Source organism: Limulus polyphemus, unplaced genomic scaffold, assembly GCF_000517525.1.
Source record: "Limulus polyphemus unplaced genomic scaffold, Limulus_polyphemus-2.1.2 Scaffold3016, whole genome shotgun sequence".
NCBI classification, from domain to species: Eukaryota; Metazoa; Arthropoda; class Merostomata; order Xiphosura; family Limulidae; genus Limulus; species Limulus polyphemus.
In genome coordinates, this window is record NW_013668626.1 from 1 (window position 1) to 19,279 (window position 19,279).

Consider the following 19,279-nt stretch of genomic DNA (forward strand, 5'->3'; position numbering starts at 1 on the left):
GGTGATGACTAGCTGTCTTCCCTTTAGTCTTTCAGTGCTAATTTAGGGACGGCTAGTTCAGATAGCCCTCATGTAGTTTTATGCAAAATTCAAAACAAACAAATATTGTTTTAACTTTGGGTTTATTTTAATTTTCTAATTTCACTTAGTTGTAGTTTACGTTAAAGGCGATGGCCACACACTGAACTGATGTAACAGAACTCACTAAGGTTTCACTTCTTTTCTCTCTCTCTCTCTCGCCAGTCCAACACAGCCATGACAGACACATTTGCCGTTGATTTATTTGTGCTTGTGTTTTTATTTGGTAATGAAGATTGTTCTTATGCATCTTCCATGATTCAACTATTTCTTCCTGGCGAATTGGGGGAGATAAACGGAGACACACCTACTTAATTTGATATCCTTCAAACCTCCGGTTAACAGGCTCTAAACGACTAGATGAATTTCACGAGTGAGAAAATACAACAATGCGCTGCTATCACTTACATTATTTAGTAATATAACAATTATGTGTAATGTCAGTGTTAAGATTATTTTATAAGCATAAATTGAAAATAGACAAATAAGTATATTTTCTGAAGCTGGAACTATTTTTATTTCCTAACCATTTTAATATTTTATAAGTAATGCTTTCCAGCCCTGATAATAATGTTTCTGATAGTTCCATTAAGATGTTTTGTTACAGGACTAGTAATCACTTGAGTGCCTTTTTACTGTCGGAAAATAGTGTTTTTGGAGCTAAGATTACAAGCTCACATTGACGTATGTTGGAAATTGTATTAATAAACGTTTTTATTACACATCTAAATTTTTTTATTAGTTTTTGCCTAGCACAGTAGGCCGCTAAAATTGATTATTAAAATTACATGTAACTTTTTTTCATATTTTTTATTAGACTCGCGTATGGTCCTTTAAAATAGATGAAAAAATTATTAATGAAATAAAGTTGTTTTGAGATCATCATTACGTGTCTTCAAAATGTTTTAATTTTGCATTCAGCTGGATATGCGCTGTGTGTTTTAAGAATATCTGGTGTGTAATCTGAAAGCTAATTTTTAAAGAATAATATTTTTTAACTTCTTTAACGGAGTGTTGTTTTAGGTAAAGTAATATGTTCCATCTAAATAGTTGCGATGTTTTATGGACAGTTCTATCAAATATTTTTTTTAGATGAAAGTTGGATTTTTGTATCATTCTTAATTTCATCTCTAGAAATCTGGTTAAAAGTTTGTTCTTTTTTTTGTACTAAATCTACAAACCTTACACAGTGAAAATGCACTTGAAGAAGTAGATTGGTAACGATAAACAGAAACGAAGACAAGGAACTGAATCTTAGGTTGCATTAAAAATTGCATATTTGTGAGAAGAAAAGCTTAAAATTATAAGGCTTTTTGTGGAATATAATACATTATTTGTAGGGACAAGACGTCTTTTATCTAAATATGTATCGAAAAATACTGAGCCCAGTAAAATTGTATTTTCTACTTGCTTTGTGTTAGAGTAATTAAAAATCTCCTAAACCGTGCATAACATATACCTATACGGAGACTAGAGGTAGCGATAACCGTTCAGAATTAATGTATAGTTAATGTAAATCCATAATTGTTTGACGTCTATACATCTTCTGTAGCAGCAGTTGTTATGATGAACAACCTTAACTCATGTTTCTTAATCCATCAAAGTTGAAATCCACTGTCATCATCAGTCTACTTATCAGGCGCTGGACAACACTAGTGTTTACCCAAAAGACAGTTTGGGCCATAGCCATCTTTCTTAGCAGTATCTTTAAGAATACTTTGTATAAACTTTCTGTATAGTAAAATAAAGAGAAAGTAGTTTGGACCCTTAACTACTTGAAAAGTATATTACTGAGTGTAAATATAATAAAACTAAGCGATGATAATTTATATCCATGCGTGTGTATGTGTGTTGTCAATACAACACGCGTCTTGTTTATGAGAAATAGTGTAATTATTTTTGAATAATAATTATGCTTAAATTAAGAAGTTTGGTACGACTCCAGATATTTCAAGAAATGTGACATCTAAGATCTCAGGATGAAAAAGTATGTAAGACGTGACGATATGTAGTCTTGCGACTTATGACTAACAGAAACGCATCAAGAAGTGAGATACGGCTCCAGAAAAATCTGAAAAAAAGTTATTATCTGAGATCTGTGGATGATAAAAATTTAATTTCTAGTGGGTTAGACACTAGTGGTGTTTAGTCATATGATAATTACAGATTTAAGCAACGAAAGGTGCGCTGACAGGTTCGGGAATTGTATATATTCGAGATATTTTAAGACCTCGTTTCAACGTGAACTATATTTGAACGATTTAAAAAAGGCCTGAAGCGGAATAAAAAATTCGATAAATCACAGAGCGTGAAATGGTTATTTTTCACAGAACTAACCGTGTACAACACTCGTGCTAGGCCTTATTGGGCCATATTCATATTCAAATTGAACTCTAAGTAATATTCGGTGGAAACGCATTAATATTTTTGAAATATATAATGTTTAAAACCAAATATTATACTTAAATTATAATTTGAAATAAAGATCAATATAAAATTAATTGTAAAAACTAAACACTTTCGTTTAGATGTTTACCCTCATTTGTTATATTTTTTTATTACTGATCTATTTAATAAAATAGAATATTTGATGAATCTGTTTTTATATATATATTTTCAGTAGATATTTGGTTTTCTAACTTAATTAGTGGATATTACCGTTGTGTATTTCCCATACAAATGGGTTTTCCCACACAACAGTCAGTTAGGCACGCTAACTGGGGGTTCGGTGAATATTGGACTACGAAGTGTATTGATCTCTCTGGCATACAGAGACTCGACACCGATAGCAATATAAGTACACAAATATTTATTTACACAAGAACAATAATATAATAACAACAAAACATGGGCAAGTGTTCAGTGGTGTGTGTGTTGAAGTGATAAGAGTAATGTGAAATCTTTGTTCAAAAGCTCTCATCAGTTTAGTGTGTGTCCCCCCCCCCCGTAAGTTAAATTAAACCCTAAACCTATAGTGAAAGCTAACCCCTGGTGAATATTAAAATAAATCAAAGGTTGCATTAAAAAAATCAAAGATTAATTTTAAACTACAGTTGAAATGTTAGGTAAACTACACATTAAAAACTAAACGAAATACTGCAAAATACAGATCTTTAAGCCTCTCTCTCTTAAGTTTAAGGACATAATTCAATATGCTAAGTTAAAAGTAAAGTTAAGATATGAAATAGAAAACATTAGCCAATTCAAAATAACAAAAGATCAACACTGTGTCTTACTATGTTATACCACTGAAAACTGCTACAGTATCTCTTAAAAACTCTTCATTTTTCTAAAATTCTTCAAATGTAGGAGCAAACATACCCTTATATACAAAAGCAAAATTGATAAAGCCAAGTTTGCACACAAAATGTATCTTATATTCTACATCCGTGTCCAATAAAAGTTGAGATCGGGAGTGCGATTGCTATAAAACCTTATTCAATTCTCCGACAGGAAAAATAGCTTTCTCTATCTGGATGTCACGTGATATCTTCCCTGCAAGAAAGCTGGATAGTTGCCAATTAGCGAATCCACATCTTGAGTACTTTCAAAACAGTGAAAGTTAGTGTTATTTGAGCAAATCTCTTTGTCCAAATTGAAAACTCTGAAAAACCTAATTAAAAAAAAACATTAATTTGAAATTAGAGGGTAGCAGGCACATAGTACCATCCTATCCTACTTTGTATTCATGTCTCAATGTATGTTTTATGTACATCCCTATATTTATATACTGTAACTTTGTAATTTTATGTATTATTATTATAAACATAGAAAACAATATATTGTTCTTTAGATCTGTAGATGAAAAACAAAACTACACCATGACTCTTGGAAGTGTTAATTTAAGATGTTCATTTATGCCCACGTGTATTTAGACGTGTAGATACTACACAAATGACTGCATCCCACACTCTAACCCGTCCCATACTGTCCACAGATCTTCATGATTGGCAAAACAGAAGTGCAGTCTAATGGTTTACCTGCCTGCCCTCCCAATATTGTTTGGATATCTGTTTAGAAACTGAATGAAAGACCATCATCACTCCATAAAATTCCCAACAAGTCGTCAAGATTGGTGCAAATTAAACAACATAAAAAAAGAGGCAGAAAATATTGGATTGACGTAAGGTTTACTAACTCTAGTGTTTTCAAAGAAGTTCCAACTGTACCATCGTTAATGAAGAGAACACTACATGCACAGTACAGATGGTAGACATGGTTGCATTGAATTCAGTAAAATCATCACGAATCTATTACAAAGACGATTTCAGCACATTCTCAGAGACCTCTGTAACATGTGAACGTTTATCATACTCTGACATAAAACTTTTTTAGTTGTTACACTCCCAAGTTATCGATACCACTGAACAGTCTCACACGTATTAAATAGGTAGCCCTCATGTAGTTTTGCGCGAAATTCAAAACAAAAAAGTAAGTGTTCTGAGAGTGTCCGAAAATGTTTGGCACAACAACAAATTATAATACGCGGTTTTATTTTCAAAGATTTCTGCATCAGACTAAACTTTATTTATTCTCAGAATTTTATACTTGACAATTTATATGCAGATAATGCTTGTATTTTAAAAAAATGATTGGCTATCAGTCAAACGATTAGTTGGAAATATCCAGATTATCACACATTTAACATACTATTAGCCTCTTCCCCCCCTGGTTATTCAACAGTCAACTTGAGGCCTTATAACGCTCAAATTCGACATTCAATTCCTGTGGTAGGCACAGCTCAGATAGTCCATTATGCAGCTTTGCGCTTAAACAAACATACGACTTTATAGGGCGTAAAATCACAAAAATGCAACATAGAATTTTTTTATTGGGCAATATCATGGAACAATTCTACAGTGTTTATTTTTGAAAAATGACTTCGAGTAGTTAACCAAAAATGCATGTATAAACTCAGGAGGTGGAATTCACGAATATTTGTTTAGATATTGTATAAAACTATACATTGTAAGTCGTAGAATATGTTGTTTGCTGAACTTAGCTTAAAGCTACTAAAAGGGTATCTGCGATAGACGTATTTGATTGCAAAGCCCGAGACAGCTAGTCAGTATCACCCACCGCCAGCTCGTGGACTAGTCTAATCGAATAGTGTGACTTGACCGTCATTGTTATAATGAACACATGGTTCCAAAGTACGAAGCGCTATTTTTTCCATCAAACCTCGGGTCCACATACGGCACAATGACCACCGGGCCGAACTCGCCCAGCATACGTCAAATCTTCAGAGAGAAGTAGTAAAAAAAAATTCCTTGGGTTGCAACATTCTTGGTTCAAAACAATGAAGCTCTACTGATAAAGATATTAATATAGGGATGTGACAAGTATTACAGATTAATAACGGGATGGGAAAAGTATTACAGATTAATAACGGGATGTGACAAGTATTACAGATTAATAACGGGATGTGACAAGTAGTACAGATTAATAAGTGGATGTGACAAGTAGTACAGATTAATAAGTGGATGTGACAAGTAGTACAGATTAATAAGTGGATGTGACAAGTAGTACAGATTAATAACGGGATGTGACAAGTAGTACAGATTAATAAGTGGATGTGACAAGTAGTACAGATTAATAAATGAATGTGACAAGTACTACAGATTAATAAACGTTCTTTAAAACCTTCTACACGAATATATCGTGTGTATGCAGCTGCTATCCAGCAACGATTTTATTTAACCAGAGGAATAAAATATATTTTAAAGTATATATATATATATATCTTCACCGGTGAGTCGGGCTTGGTCTAGTAGTCAGCTACCCGGAATATGAATTTGGAGATACACGATTCTTGTCCCGGTGTTGACTGGCTCAATGGTTTTCCACCGCCGGTCCACAAAGAGATTTCAGCTGGTCCGAAAGAAGGACGAAAAGAAAATTCATGTTTTAAAATATAACTGTTGAAGTATATTGTTTTACAATGAAACTTAAAAGTTCCTTGAAAAGTTAGCATTGTACGAAACGGTTCGTGAAACTTTGTGATCGGAACTAGCTGGTCCTCAGTTGAAAAAAGGTTGATAATTATTTTAACTGCTGTCCTTGTAGCTTCTCAGTCCAGATAACCCGCCGTGTAGCTTTGCGATAAAATTCTAAGTAACAAATAGAGTTTCACTAGAATGAATAACATCAATCAGTATTTGTATCCTGCAAGTATGGTGGGGATGGAGAGTCAAGCTACGATAAAGTATGGTTGGGATGGAGTGTCAAGCTACGATAAAGTATGGCTGGGATGGAGTGTCAAGCTACGATAAAGTATGATGGGGATGGAGAGTCAAGCTAAGATAAAGTATGGTGGGGATGGAGAGTCAAGCTACGATAAAGTATGGCTGGGATGGAGAGTCAAGCTACGATAAAGTCTGGCTGGGATGGAGTGTCAAGCTACGATAAAGTATGGCTGGGATGGATGGTCAAGCTACGATAAAGTATGGCTGGGATGGAGAGTCAAGCTACGATAAAGTATGGCTGGGATGGAGAGTCAAGCTACGATAAAGTATGGCTGGGATGGAGAGTCAAGCTACGATAAAGTATGGCTGGGATGGAGTGTCAAGCTACGATAATGTATGGCTGGGATGGAGTGTCAAGCTACGATAAAGTATGGCTGGGATGGAGAGTCAAGCTACGATAAAGTATGGTGGGGATGGAGAGTCATACTACATTAAAGTATGGTGGGGATGGAGAGTCGAACTACGATAAAGTATGGTGGGGATGGAGAGTCAAACTACATTAAAGATATTTAATGCAATTGTATCTGTAGATTAGTTGACTGAACTCGAAATTTGTGAATTTAATATATAATGTTAATAACTTAGAACACTACACAAAAATTTTCATTCACCATAGTATTCTGTTTCTACGCTGCTAATATGTCTTCACGCATACATGCGTAAACTTTAGCTATTGTTTTTATTTATGTATTTAATATAGATTTAAACGCAAGGTAACATGTGTGTCGTGATGTGTTATTCCAGACATTTTCCGGAATGTGATGTGAATATATCGTACCGTAATATTAGTTTACATTAAAGCTGGTTACCGAACTTCATTATTTAGTTGCACAAAAGCATAGAGCATTGATGCATGTATGAGTGAATGAATTATGGTTAGAAAACGGTGAATAATTATAGTGTAGAAACCTATACAACACAGATAGTTACCTGACATAAAGACGTCAGGTCAGTTGCTGGAAACTGACAAGTTTTAATGATGATGTTGGTGCTCAAAGTAAAATATCTCAAATAAAAAATCATGCGACCATAAACCCTGCAAAATTATATCAACATGATAGATAATAAAGGGTATAGTGTGTGTGCATTGAAGCAAAATGACACTGATAATGTATTTTGTTATTCATGCAGGATTCTATATTCGTCAAAGTAATTAATCAGTTATATATATAGGACATGTATATATATAAATGGTTGGTTCTTGATTGCAGTGATGTTATCTTGTTAGATTAATAACAGGATGATCATCCGATGAAATAATGCATTCTAATCTTTATAAGTAGAAACGGAAGAAAAGTATGTTTAATTAGCTACACTGATGGTCAAGATGTTATTTTAGTTTCGCTCTAAGTCTATAACTTAGTCTGATCGGAAGTTATTATTATTATATACACTATATATTGTTTGTTTTCTGTTACTCTCTGCATAATACGAGAAGATGAATTATGTTCCCGTGACGCTGTCGTTGTAGGTTCATGATCATATTGTAGATTGTGTATGTCAAGTCGACCGACAGGTTCGTTAAACTGGCTCTGCTTCTGCTATGTGTTTATGTTGCAAACAATAAAGAGATGTATGGGATTCTTCAGTACCTGGCAGTCGAGTCAGTTTCAGATCGATCCAGTAAATTGGAAAGCTCGTATTTAGTTTTCAGAACAAAAGCGTGTAAGAAAGTCACATGTAGGATCTTTGAATTTATGATTAACAAAAATTCCGTGCTTAAAGCATCATTTTTCTGAAAACTAAAAATGTTTCAGTAATTTTTTGAAATTTTATTTAAGACCTTCGAATAACTGCCAAATGTACGCGACCATCGTTTAGCACGTTCCTGGTGAATCACGCAGTTCCAAGAAGCGCTTCGAAACAGCTGTATAAATATCAATAACGAGAGCCAACGTTGTTGAATGTCTTTTAGTAATATTGGTGAATTTCTGTTAGAGGAATATGTATTTCAGTTTTACGAACCACGCCCAGATGAGTTTGGCATGCAGTGCTATTAAGTGCATCACCTGTCTGTGACCCATTTTAGTAATAGTAAATTTAATGAAATACTGTGCAGTTTGCTCCTGAAGAAGAAAGTTCCACCTTTCAAAAGCACTCGGGTTATAGGGTTTTTATCATCTTGTATCAAGGATTCTTGAACCAACGTGTTTTTCGGACATATCTGTATTTTACAGAATATTTATTAATTCAGGTTTTGAAATATATTGTGTTGTTTTACGACTTATTTTTTAGTTAATAGGATAACTGCCAAACGAAAGAATGACATTAAACGTAATTGAGAATGTTACAAAAAAGTAAATGTCAAAACTGTATAAGTTGTATACGCCAGAATGGAGAGGTTCGTTGTGGAAAATACAACTAAAAGGAAGTAATGACAAAGTGCTGTTCCTTCGTTCAAATAGTATAGGTTACTGTTGTAATGTGAATTTAACAAGTAGGTTACGTAGGGAATTAGAGACTAAATGTTTGAATTTTTGAAATGTGATCTCGGAGACAAATTTAATTAGTTATATAACTCTTCGTTAGTTTTTAAAGTGTAGAACATAAGTGAGTCGTAAGAATTTAACTCCGAAGGTTGGGCGTGGCCTATGTTTAGCGTGCCGGACTGTGAATTTAGGAGTCAATGGTTCGCGTCCCGTTACCAAATATTGTGCTTTTCACTTTGGGGCCGTTACAAGAGTAATTGATAAATTCTACTGTTCGACTTGAATAGACCAAGAGTTGGCGGTGGGTGGTGTTGACTAGATAGTCTCCTTCCCTCTACCAAAACAGGGACAGCAGGTGCAAATATATCTGGTGTAAGTTTGTGGGAATATCCGAAACAAACAAATATTAAAATATATTTTTGCTCTGCAAGTTAACTACCACTGCTTGAAGAACTCCATTTGAAGTCCAGTATATAACAGTTTAGTGATTGTAATAAAATTTAAAGAATAAAACATAAATATATGACATGAAAACTTCATTATAAAACTAAACCAGTGTGACCATAAACTTATAGAGGTGTTGGTAAAATGCTGAAATGTAGAGGAACATTGAGAGCGACCACCAGTTTAAAGAAGGTCTGTTTAGGATTAAAAAACAAATTAACAGAAGTATGCTGAAAAGTAGAAGACATCGTGGATGTTAGTTATCAAAGTGATGCACAGAATGTTGAGGAAACTATGATGAGAGAGATGGACAAATTATATATTACAGAGCGTTCTGTTTATGCCAAGGATGTCAGGCTTAAAGCTGTTCAAATTTGCCACTTATCACAAGATTCACACAATACAAAGGTATATTGATTACCTGATTATCCAATATGTTCATCAGTTTTCTATATTACTGTATTCTATAAAGCAACAGGGTTTAGTAGACTAATTTTCAGACAAAATCCAACATACTATGATGTTAAAGTACAGTGGAAACCGTATCATTCGTTTAACAAGTAAGTGGATCGAAGAAAGAACAACGATCTTACTTTGCTGTTCTTCTAAAAGGCCAAGTCCCAACAACACCTTAGGAACCCTCTCACATAATGTTTACCACACAGTTTATTTGGAATGCTTCATTAGTAAGATGGTAATAAGCTATATTTAAATGTAAAGTGGTGAGAAAAAGAGAAACCTTTTCAGATATTAAGTCTCTACAGTAAAGCCGTGGCGATTGGATATCAAAGTGAACTGAGTAAGAACTTATTAACATGTGAGGATGTTTACCGATTAATGGTGATTTATATATGTCTAGCTAAGGGGTAACATGACGAGTCTCAGCAGTTAACCTAGGAGATGGAGAATTACTTGCGAATTTTAGGTGAACCATAGATATATGGAGTGGTACTGTGGCGTCCTTTTAGTTGTTTGACTGTTTCTGTACTAAGTTCTTTTCACTGTTCTTGGAGAACTGGTTAATCTTTGTCAGCAGTTGGATTATACTTAATCTTCTTTTAGTGACCATTTTCAACTAGAGTTTGGAGCTTAATGATGTATTCCACTCTGTTTACTTTTAGAATTACTATTGTTTTTTTTGTTTTTTATTTAAGTTCGTGGTGGCAGTTGTTGTTTTTTTTTTGTTAGAGTGACATTGTATTAGGTTGTAGATTTTCTGACTTTCTTACTGCTTACTTTGTGTTGATTCTGAATTATTCTATTTCTTCTTATGGTAGGTAGGCTGTACATTGTGTGTAGGGCCTGGCATGTCCAGGTGGTTAGGGCGCTTGACTCGCAATCTGTGGATCGCGGGTTCGAATCTTCATCTCAACCAGCATGCTCGCACTTTCAGCCATGGTAGCTTTATAATGTTACGGTCAATCCCACGTTTCGTTGGTAAAAGAGTAGCCCAAGAGTTGGCAGTAGGTGGTGAAAGCAAGTTGCCTTCCTTCTATCCTTTCACTGCTAAATTAGGGACGGCTAGCACAGATAGCCCTCGTGTAGCTTTGCGCGAAATTCAAACCAAACTAAACTGTACGTTGTGTCTTCTGTGGTTGTATAGCTGTATCTAGGGTTGCTATTTTTGTGTGTGTTAGAGCGAAGTTTAGTCCTTTATCAGTGCAGTTATTTCTGTTGCGTTTAGGTGTACCTGTATTGTTATGATGCTTCTGTTTTTTTGTGGTCGTATTTAAATGTATTACTATGCGTTTAGGTGTATCTGTATTGTTAGGATGCTTCTGTTTTTTTTTGTGGTCGTATTTAAATGTATTACTATGCGTTTAGATGTGTCTGTATTGTTAGGATGCTTCTGTTTTTTAGTGGTCCTATTTAAATGTATTACTATGCGTTTAGATGTGTCTGTATTGTTAGGATGCTTCTGTTTTTAGTGGTCCTATTTAAATGTATTACTATGCGTTTAGATGTGTCTGTATTGTTAGGATGCTTCTGTTTTTTAGTGGTCCTATTTAAGTGTATTACTATGCGTTTAGATGTGTCTGTATTGTTAGGATGCTTCTGTTTTTAGTGGTCGTATTTAAGTGTATTACTATGCGTTTAGATGTGTCTGTATTGTTAGGATGATTCTGTTTCGAGAATCGATGAGTGAAGTTAGTTTCTTTATGCGAATGTCCTTAGTGCTTGAGTATGTGTGTATATGTGTTTTGTATGAAGCTTGAATATCTGTGTATCTTGATAGCCTTTGTTGTCTGTTGTATTGTTTATATCTTCTGATACAGACCGTTAACTGTTTGTTGTGTTTACCTGTAGGATATTTGATCCAGTTTTGGAGTGTGGCTTCATTAAATTTCCGAGTTTGTCTTTAGCATCATGATATGTTGGTAGCTAATTTGATCCTAAGTTCTTTAGGAATTACGTTACGCTGTCTACATTTATGGGGGTTGGGAGGGTGAGAAAATTATCTATTTTAGCTCATTTACAATTAACCCTTTCTAAATTCCAGGGTCGTACTGGGCCATTAAGTACTTAAAAGAGCATTTAATAATGTAAAATTATTGAATCCGTATAGATACACGTTACAGTTTTTTAGGGGGAAAACACCTAAACAAGAAAAGGTTGTTAAGAGTAGAGACTAGAATACATAGCTAGAAACTGTAAATAATATTATTGTAGTCACATCCAGATGAAGTGGATGTTATCAACCAGTCAATATCTGACTGTAACTAAGGAAATAGTGCCCCTATACGTTGGAAGTCCTACTAAAATACAGGGACAGGAGCATAAAAATAATAATGGTGCCAGTAATTTGAAATAGGAAACATAAAGTAGCTGAAAAACTTGAAAGGCGAACCTCAGCTGGCAAGAATTAACTGCTGCGTAACTGAGAAGTTAACTGTTTTCAAACACTGGTCCAAAGGTCATTGGGCTGCTGAAGGAATATCGTGCAATATTATGCTAGAAACTTGATCTACACGTGCTTTTATTTGGTTTTATTGAAATTCACTTTGATCTATATTTCATCATTCTGTAAAGAAAACTTGAAGACCCAAGAAGTAATAAAAAATCAATTGTTCAAATCTAGATTGTCCCAAGCAGTACAAAAAACTGTCATATCCACATCTTTTCAACAACTGGGTATCTTTGTTTTTAAGACTATTTTGAAGCGAATATGCGAAATATTGTATTTTGTAGGATGCCACTGACCTGTGGAAAAGCAGTGCCTGTTACACGTATTATGAAAAACAAGACCACTCCAAAAAACAACAACAAACAAACAGCATATTAAGCAGTATAGCATTGTTGTTTTTATAGAGAGAGTAGCTGTTCATGTCTTTGTTCTAGTATGAAACAAGTGATATTAAGGAACTGTTTTATATTCGAGGCATATGGTATATCAAACCAAAGCAGCTGAAACAGTGTCTCAAAATGAGTTCGTATCGAGACATAGAGCAACTTCATTCTTGTCAGAGGAAGAATATATTCTTTTATATTTCTAAAATGTGTAAAACCTAAGGAGTAGTGAAAGTTAACAACCGTCTATTCTTGTTATGAGAACAACTGAACCAGCTGCAGATGTAATACCAAAGAAGTATGACCAAGACCTACCAGAGAACCTAAATTCATGAAGCTACGGTAAAATATATACTTCAACTTTGATCGAACACCGAATGACAAGTATAATGGCTACTGTTGTTATTACCCACGAGTTTTCCTCTGGAAAGCTGAATTCACCAATTTACGAGATAGATTGTTTGTTTGTAATTTCGCGCAAAGGTGCACGAGGGCTATCTACGCTAGCCGTCCTTAATTTAGGAGTGAAAGACTAGAGGGAAAGTAGCTAGTCATCACCACCCACCGCCAACTCTTGGGCTACTCTTTTACCAACGAATAGTGGGATTGACCCTCACATTATAACGCCCCCACGGGCGTAAGGGTGGGCATGTTTGGTGGGACGGGGATTGAACCCGCGACACTCAGATTGCTAGTCGAACGCCCTAACCATTTGGCCATGCCGGGCCGTGCGAGATGGAGAGACAACATAAATGGTGACAAGTTCGAATTCCAACTTAATGTTATTATGTGGTACAATCCGAGGAAGAAGAAAAGTGGAGTTTCTGAAGTAAAAATGGTCAATTATGTATTACAACCATATCTTGTAGTTCCAAGCAAGAAGTTGCTTATTATTATAAGAAGAGAGGCTATTGGTTAGCTGCGGAAGTCATCTAATTTCTCAAACAAAGTATCCACCCGTGAAGGGACCCCTTCCCTACCAAAGAAAAAAAATTTTTGGGATAATTCAGAATTTAAGATATGTAATGATTTCGAAGTGAGGCTTTTATTTTATTTTAAATAGCATGTTTTAATACCTGGAAGATTTAAAATTTCAGCGGTAGTTAGGAACTTGGAAATAAGCGAGTTTTTACAACTTAATTGTTTGTATTGTTTTAATGAATTATCAAATTATTATTGAGTTATCCGTCAATACAAAAAACAACCAGTTTAAAACAGTGCAGAACCATATCTGTTCTTCACAAATGTATCCAGATTGTTTTAACATGTTTGCTTAGTTTAAAATATATACATGTAATTCAAGTAAATACACCTATAACCAGATAGTTGCAGTTAAAAATGGGATTGTTGGCATGAGCGAGATCATATTTCGAGATTGTAACGTGCTCGATATCTGTTACTTTTGGAGTCCCTGTGTGATCAGTTTTTATTTTGATATATTAATTGTAATATATGTTTTATAAAAGTATGGGTATAGTTTAGGGAGTACGCCATATCCCTTCCACTTCGCCTATGCTCATGTAGAAGTTATTTTTATATTATTTTCATTTAATTTGGTTAGAAACTAGTTGAATATTATAGTTTGTTTTATATTATATTAAATGCTTCCTTCCAATTTTAAAGAAACATTAAATCTCCTTTGGGTATCATTTCCTATCGGCTGGACTGGTATTGCTTGAAACACCAGTTCTTAGCTGATGATCAAATACGTTTTGGTATTTAGTAAGATATATTGTATGTTTCACATTACACTTTGAACCTTCTTATACCAGTATTTGTGGTGCACCAGTCTGCGGAAATATTTCAATAAACTTCAGACTTGAGCAATCTGAATTCGGTTTGCACCAAATGAACACTGAATGTACAAAAACTAGACAATACATAAACAACATTTTATTATCTTAATGAATCCACCTACCATTAACATGACTTGGTTCTTTACTCAGTATCTAACATTTGACACAATTCTGCATTTACACTGAACCATAACTGTGTATGTTGAAAGTTTAAGCTTATTTTCTAACAGGCCCACCCAGTGGCACAGCGGTATATCTGCGGAGTTACAACGCTAGAAACCGGGTTTCGATACCCGTGGTGGGCAGAGCACAGATAGCCCATTGTGTAGCTTTGTGCTTAATTTCAAACAAACAAACAATTTTCTAACAGAACAATTTCGTGTCTGCTTAATACATGAGAACTTAGAAAATTAATGAAAGTCAAATCAACAAAAGTCTAGCTATGCTATCTGGATAACATAGAAAACACGTTTTGTCAGTCAACGCCTCTTGATGGAAATAAAAGAACAAGCAACAAAACACAGTTCAATGATGTAAAAAGTTCTCGTGGTCTTTAGTTTCTGTATAAAACCGAATTCATCCTCGAACTGAAATCAGGTAAATCTTTTACAGGTACAAATAGGATACAAGTTAATCCATTGAAACAACTAATTCTTGCAGTAAGTGACAATTTTTTTAATCTTCTTTGCTGACCAAGGACAGGGTCGGGTCGCGTTTCTTAGGAAATCCGCATTCTCTGCTAAGTCGAAGATAGCACCAAGCTTCAGTCGTTGTCTAAGCTGGCCATTCTTGAAACAAACCTGGCAATTTTAAGTAACAAAATCATGGAAAGCGTTTATACAAAACAATGCTGTGTATCATCATTTCTGATATAAACAATCACAATAAATGTAAACATCTTTATATAAACATTACTTTATTAGATTTCAGTATTAATATAAATCATTATTTGACAAATGTCTGCGTATATGTGTGTTCACTTATAACTAGCGAACCGCTGGACCGATTTTCATCAAACTGTTATGTAAGCTTAGTGCCCCCTGGGGAGTGACATATGTGGGGTTGGCGTTCGGACCTTCACCCCATGGGGGCACCCATGTCTTCCCCATGCGTCGAACTGATATCTCAGCTAGTGATAGATAAAATAATCTGATAATTTATTACATGACAAATAACCATCAATATTTTAAGTTGAAAGCCATTTATCAGCCAAAAATATAAAATACTCAAATAATTACAGATTTAGACAAATTAAAGACATTATCCTTAAATCCCTGAATAAAATTATAATGGACTACTTTAATGCGCAATTATTGATTTTATAGACTGTGTTGTTGTGGTTAATTATTATTATTGTTTTATTTATAGGGTCGCCACACCAAGACAGGACAATTAGCAGCAATCAAAATAATGGATGTTACAGAGGTAAGTTCAGTCCATAAAATTTACTAAAATAATACTACAAATATTATTAAATAAAATAGCACTGCAAAGAAAACTAATTAAAATACCACTGTAAATAAAATTTGTAGTTAGCCAATATTTCAAAACTTTCGCTGAAGCACTGCAAGTTCCAATATAAAGTGCTCAAACTATGCACGTGTGAAATAACCTTGATGTATGTTTGGAGCCTAAACTTTACCAGATAAACTCACCAGGCAAAACTGACGCATTAATTTCGAAACAATAAACAAGTTAGCCTTCCTGATGGCAACTCACCAAATATGGACTGATTTTGTTTGTTTACTGAATTTTTCGCAAAGCTACTTGAGAGCTATCTGTGCCTGCCGTCCCTAATTTTTAGGTGATAAAATAGAGGGAAGGCAGCTAGTTAACACCACCCAATGCCAACTCACGGGCTATTCTAATCGAATAGTGGGATTTGAACGTTACTTTTATAACACACCCAATGTCCCAAAATGTGTAGCCCACAGTTGGGCGCACTCGGCTCTGTATTTACACTTATTTTAATTAATTTATTACATTAAAACTTTACAAACACTCTGTAAATTTAACAAAGCGTAGCTTTTCAATGGAAATATTTGCATTTTAATTATTTTTTATTCTAGTCCCTCCTCTTAATAATTTTCGATATATAATTATGGTATTCTTATCCCGTTAACTGTACCTGTTTATAATATCGATTTGACTTTAATTTTATTATTTTTCAAAATTCAGTTATTTATGTAATACTTTGTTTTAGGATCCTGTTAGGCCCTGTATTCTTGGCTTTTATCTATTTCAAGCATGACCCTAGGGTTTATCACCTCTAAGGTAGATGTCAACCCAGACAGTTTGCCAGTTTGTGATTGTCTGGAAAGGCTTTGTTTCAGAGGACAAAGCCTTTCAGTCCGAAGTTTCTTGTTTAGTGACGGTTCAACATTAAGCTGTAAAGAATTCAACACCCTACCTTGTTTTTGTCTTTTGCCCAGTAGCAGAAATTGCTGACTGTGACAAGTAAAGTCACTATTCAAATGCTTTCTTTATTCTAGTTTGTATTTTCAGCCCCCATCTTTTACACTTCTGAGATATTAAGTTGTAAAAAGAAAAAAAAGACTATTTAATTTGTTCGCCAAAGTTCTGTTGATTTTTGTTTTCTCTTTTGAAAGTTTGAATATTCAGGAATACCACGAATGAATTTAGTCTCATTATGTTATAACCATTTTACAAAAGAGACAACATGCCACATACAAAATACCAATTTTTAGGAAGATACTCTATGTACAGTGTTTATGATAAACAACCCCAAGTAAACTTTACTAAATTAAATCTATTGCTTCCATATTCCAGAAACAAGTGGTACTATATAAAAGTAAAGTAAATCGGATTTTTTATTCTTAACCTTAGTTAATTTTGTAAATTTTCTCTAACAGTTTATTAATTATTATTAATGCATTTGTGAATGTGTTATCACTTTGTTATATCACAACAAACTGATTGGTAAGTCCAACAATAAGAGGCTGGCTTGGTTATATCACGACAAACTGATTGCTAAGTCCAACAATAAGAGGCTGGCTGGGTTATATCACAACAAACTGATTGCTAAGTCCAACAATAAGAGGATAGCTGGGTTATATCACAACAAACTGATTGGTAACTCTAACAATAAGAGGCTGGCTGGGTTTATATCATAACAAACCGATTGGTAAGTCCGACAATAAGAGGCTGGCTGGGTTATATCATAACAAACAGATTGGTAAGTCCGACAATAAGAGGCTAGCTGGAGGTAGAACGAATGACATATGGTGATAACGATCTTTGCCAACTCTTTCATACCAGAGATCAGGCATTATTTCTATGGGTTTATTTGCTTTAAAGTAATCATCTACCCGTTTATCTGAAACCTCCATCTGTCTGTAATTCACCAATGTTCTAAAGATTTGCACACCTCATAATACTATGTTTTTCACAGCATGATCGATCGAGGAAGTATGGATATTAGTATATTATCGGATGTGATTGTAGATTCCGTGAGACTGCTATTCTTCTGAAGACAAATATGATTTGGATATCCCTTGTATTCACCACAATGGTTGAGTGTTAGTGTTTCATGACCACTTCATTTTTATCACATTTATGATCTTTTAATCACCGCGCAAAAGTATATAGATAACATATACCCGTTTAAGAAAACATCTGCTAACGTATAACTTGATATAGTGTAAAATATTCCTTAGATGGCGCTATTGTTTCTAACAAATTGAAAACACAGTAGTTGCATGTAGAAACAGTGTCGTCTCCACATTGTGAAATGACTCGCATTGTAGATGCGACAAGTTCCTTGGAAAACCACCTGATACCACAGATTTGTAAAATTAACGATAATACTTGAGACAATAAATATGTTAAGTAAACTTTTTGTTAGCGTTTCATATTTTGTCAGTTCGGAAAAAAAAAGAAAAGTCGCATGGCATGTTATATTGTCCATTTCATGAAATGGCTCTACATTGTTTAGTAGCTTTTAATTTCGCTTCAAATAATTGTTTTATAAAATTCAACCGAAGAAAGCCAACATCAAGGATCAGCACCAGTTGATGGTAGGAATGTGAGATGCAAGAGGCTAAACTCGCGTACTTTACGTGAAGTGAACTACATACATTATACCGACTGTGAAGTTAAAGTTATTGCGCGGTGTGGATTCGACAGCTGTACTAATTCACGAGTAGTAATATAAGTCGAATTACGTCATACTCATAAGATTACTTTCTAGCCATAATATGCGAAAACAAAACAGTTTTTGGGTGCAAACACCTGGTGTAAGGTTTAAATTATAACCTCAATTATATTCAACTATCTAGTTCTTAAATATTTTCTTTGCTAATCATAAATCGATAAGAAAAACAAATACTGTCATTTCTATGCGTGTCACTTGGTTTGGATATCATGTACATTGTAAACATTTCAATACAAATAAATGTTTTTTCATGTAATAATGAAACCTGTATTTGTTAATTGTAAGTTTCGAATTTATATATGATCTCAGAAATGATGGTATTTAAGTTTTATATGTAGTCTCATCCACTTTTTTTTCATTGCTACATATTATTAAAATTATACTGGCTGATAATTATCAGATTAACTTAAGAAACCGAGTTATGGCCAGCTAAACATTTCTTAAGAGTGCAACATGTGTGTATAGTCAATGCTTCGTCAGTTTTTGTTCTTCTAACAAATGTTTGTCTGGTGTTACAAACGAATGTGAGTTTTTGTTTCAGGGTTTTTTCTTCTATAGTTATTGCAATCACGAAACACTCAGATATTTTTTCAATAAATGTCTGTTTGGTATAAATATATCCTCCTACAGTACATTGATGCATCTATTAGGGTGATTATGTTTACAAACGATTGGGGTGTGTAACGAAAATGACCAACTTTTTGACTGACGTGCATTTTTACTTGTTGCAGTGCGTGTACTAAACACACTGAGAGTCTGCTGAGGTTAACGTTTCCTAGGAAACCTGGTTATTGCTACTTTATTGCCTCTCATATGGGTAATTTC

General features: G+C 34.4%; 1 protein-coding gene across 2 annotated transcripts in view; it reads left to right on the forward strand.

Annotated features, from left to right (window-relative positions):
• The first annotated feature begins 15,652 nt into the window (after nucleotides 1–15,652).
• LOC106468464 (mitogen-activated protein kinase kinase kinase kinase 4-like) overlaps nucleotides 15,653–19,279 on the forward strand; it is a 69,897-nt gene continuing 66,270 nt past the window's right edge. For both annotated transcript variants that reach the window (XM_022396796.1, XM_022396798.1), the window contains exon 1: nucleotides 15,653–15,705. In XM_022396796.1, coding sequence (XP_022252504.1) covers nucleotides 15,691–15,705 — 15 coding nt within the window. In that variant the 5' untranslated portion in view covers nucleotides 15,653–15,690. The remainder of the gene's footprint in view (nucleotides 15,706–19,279) is intronic.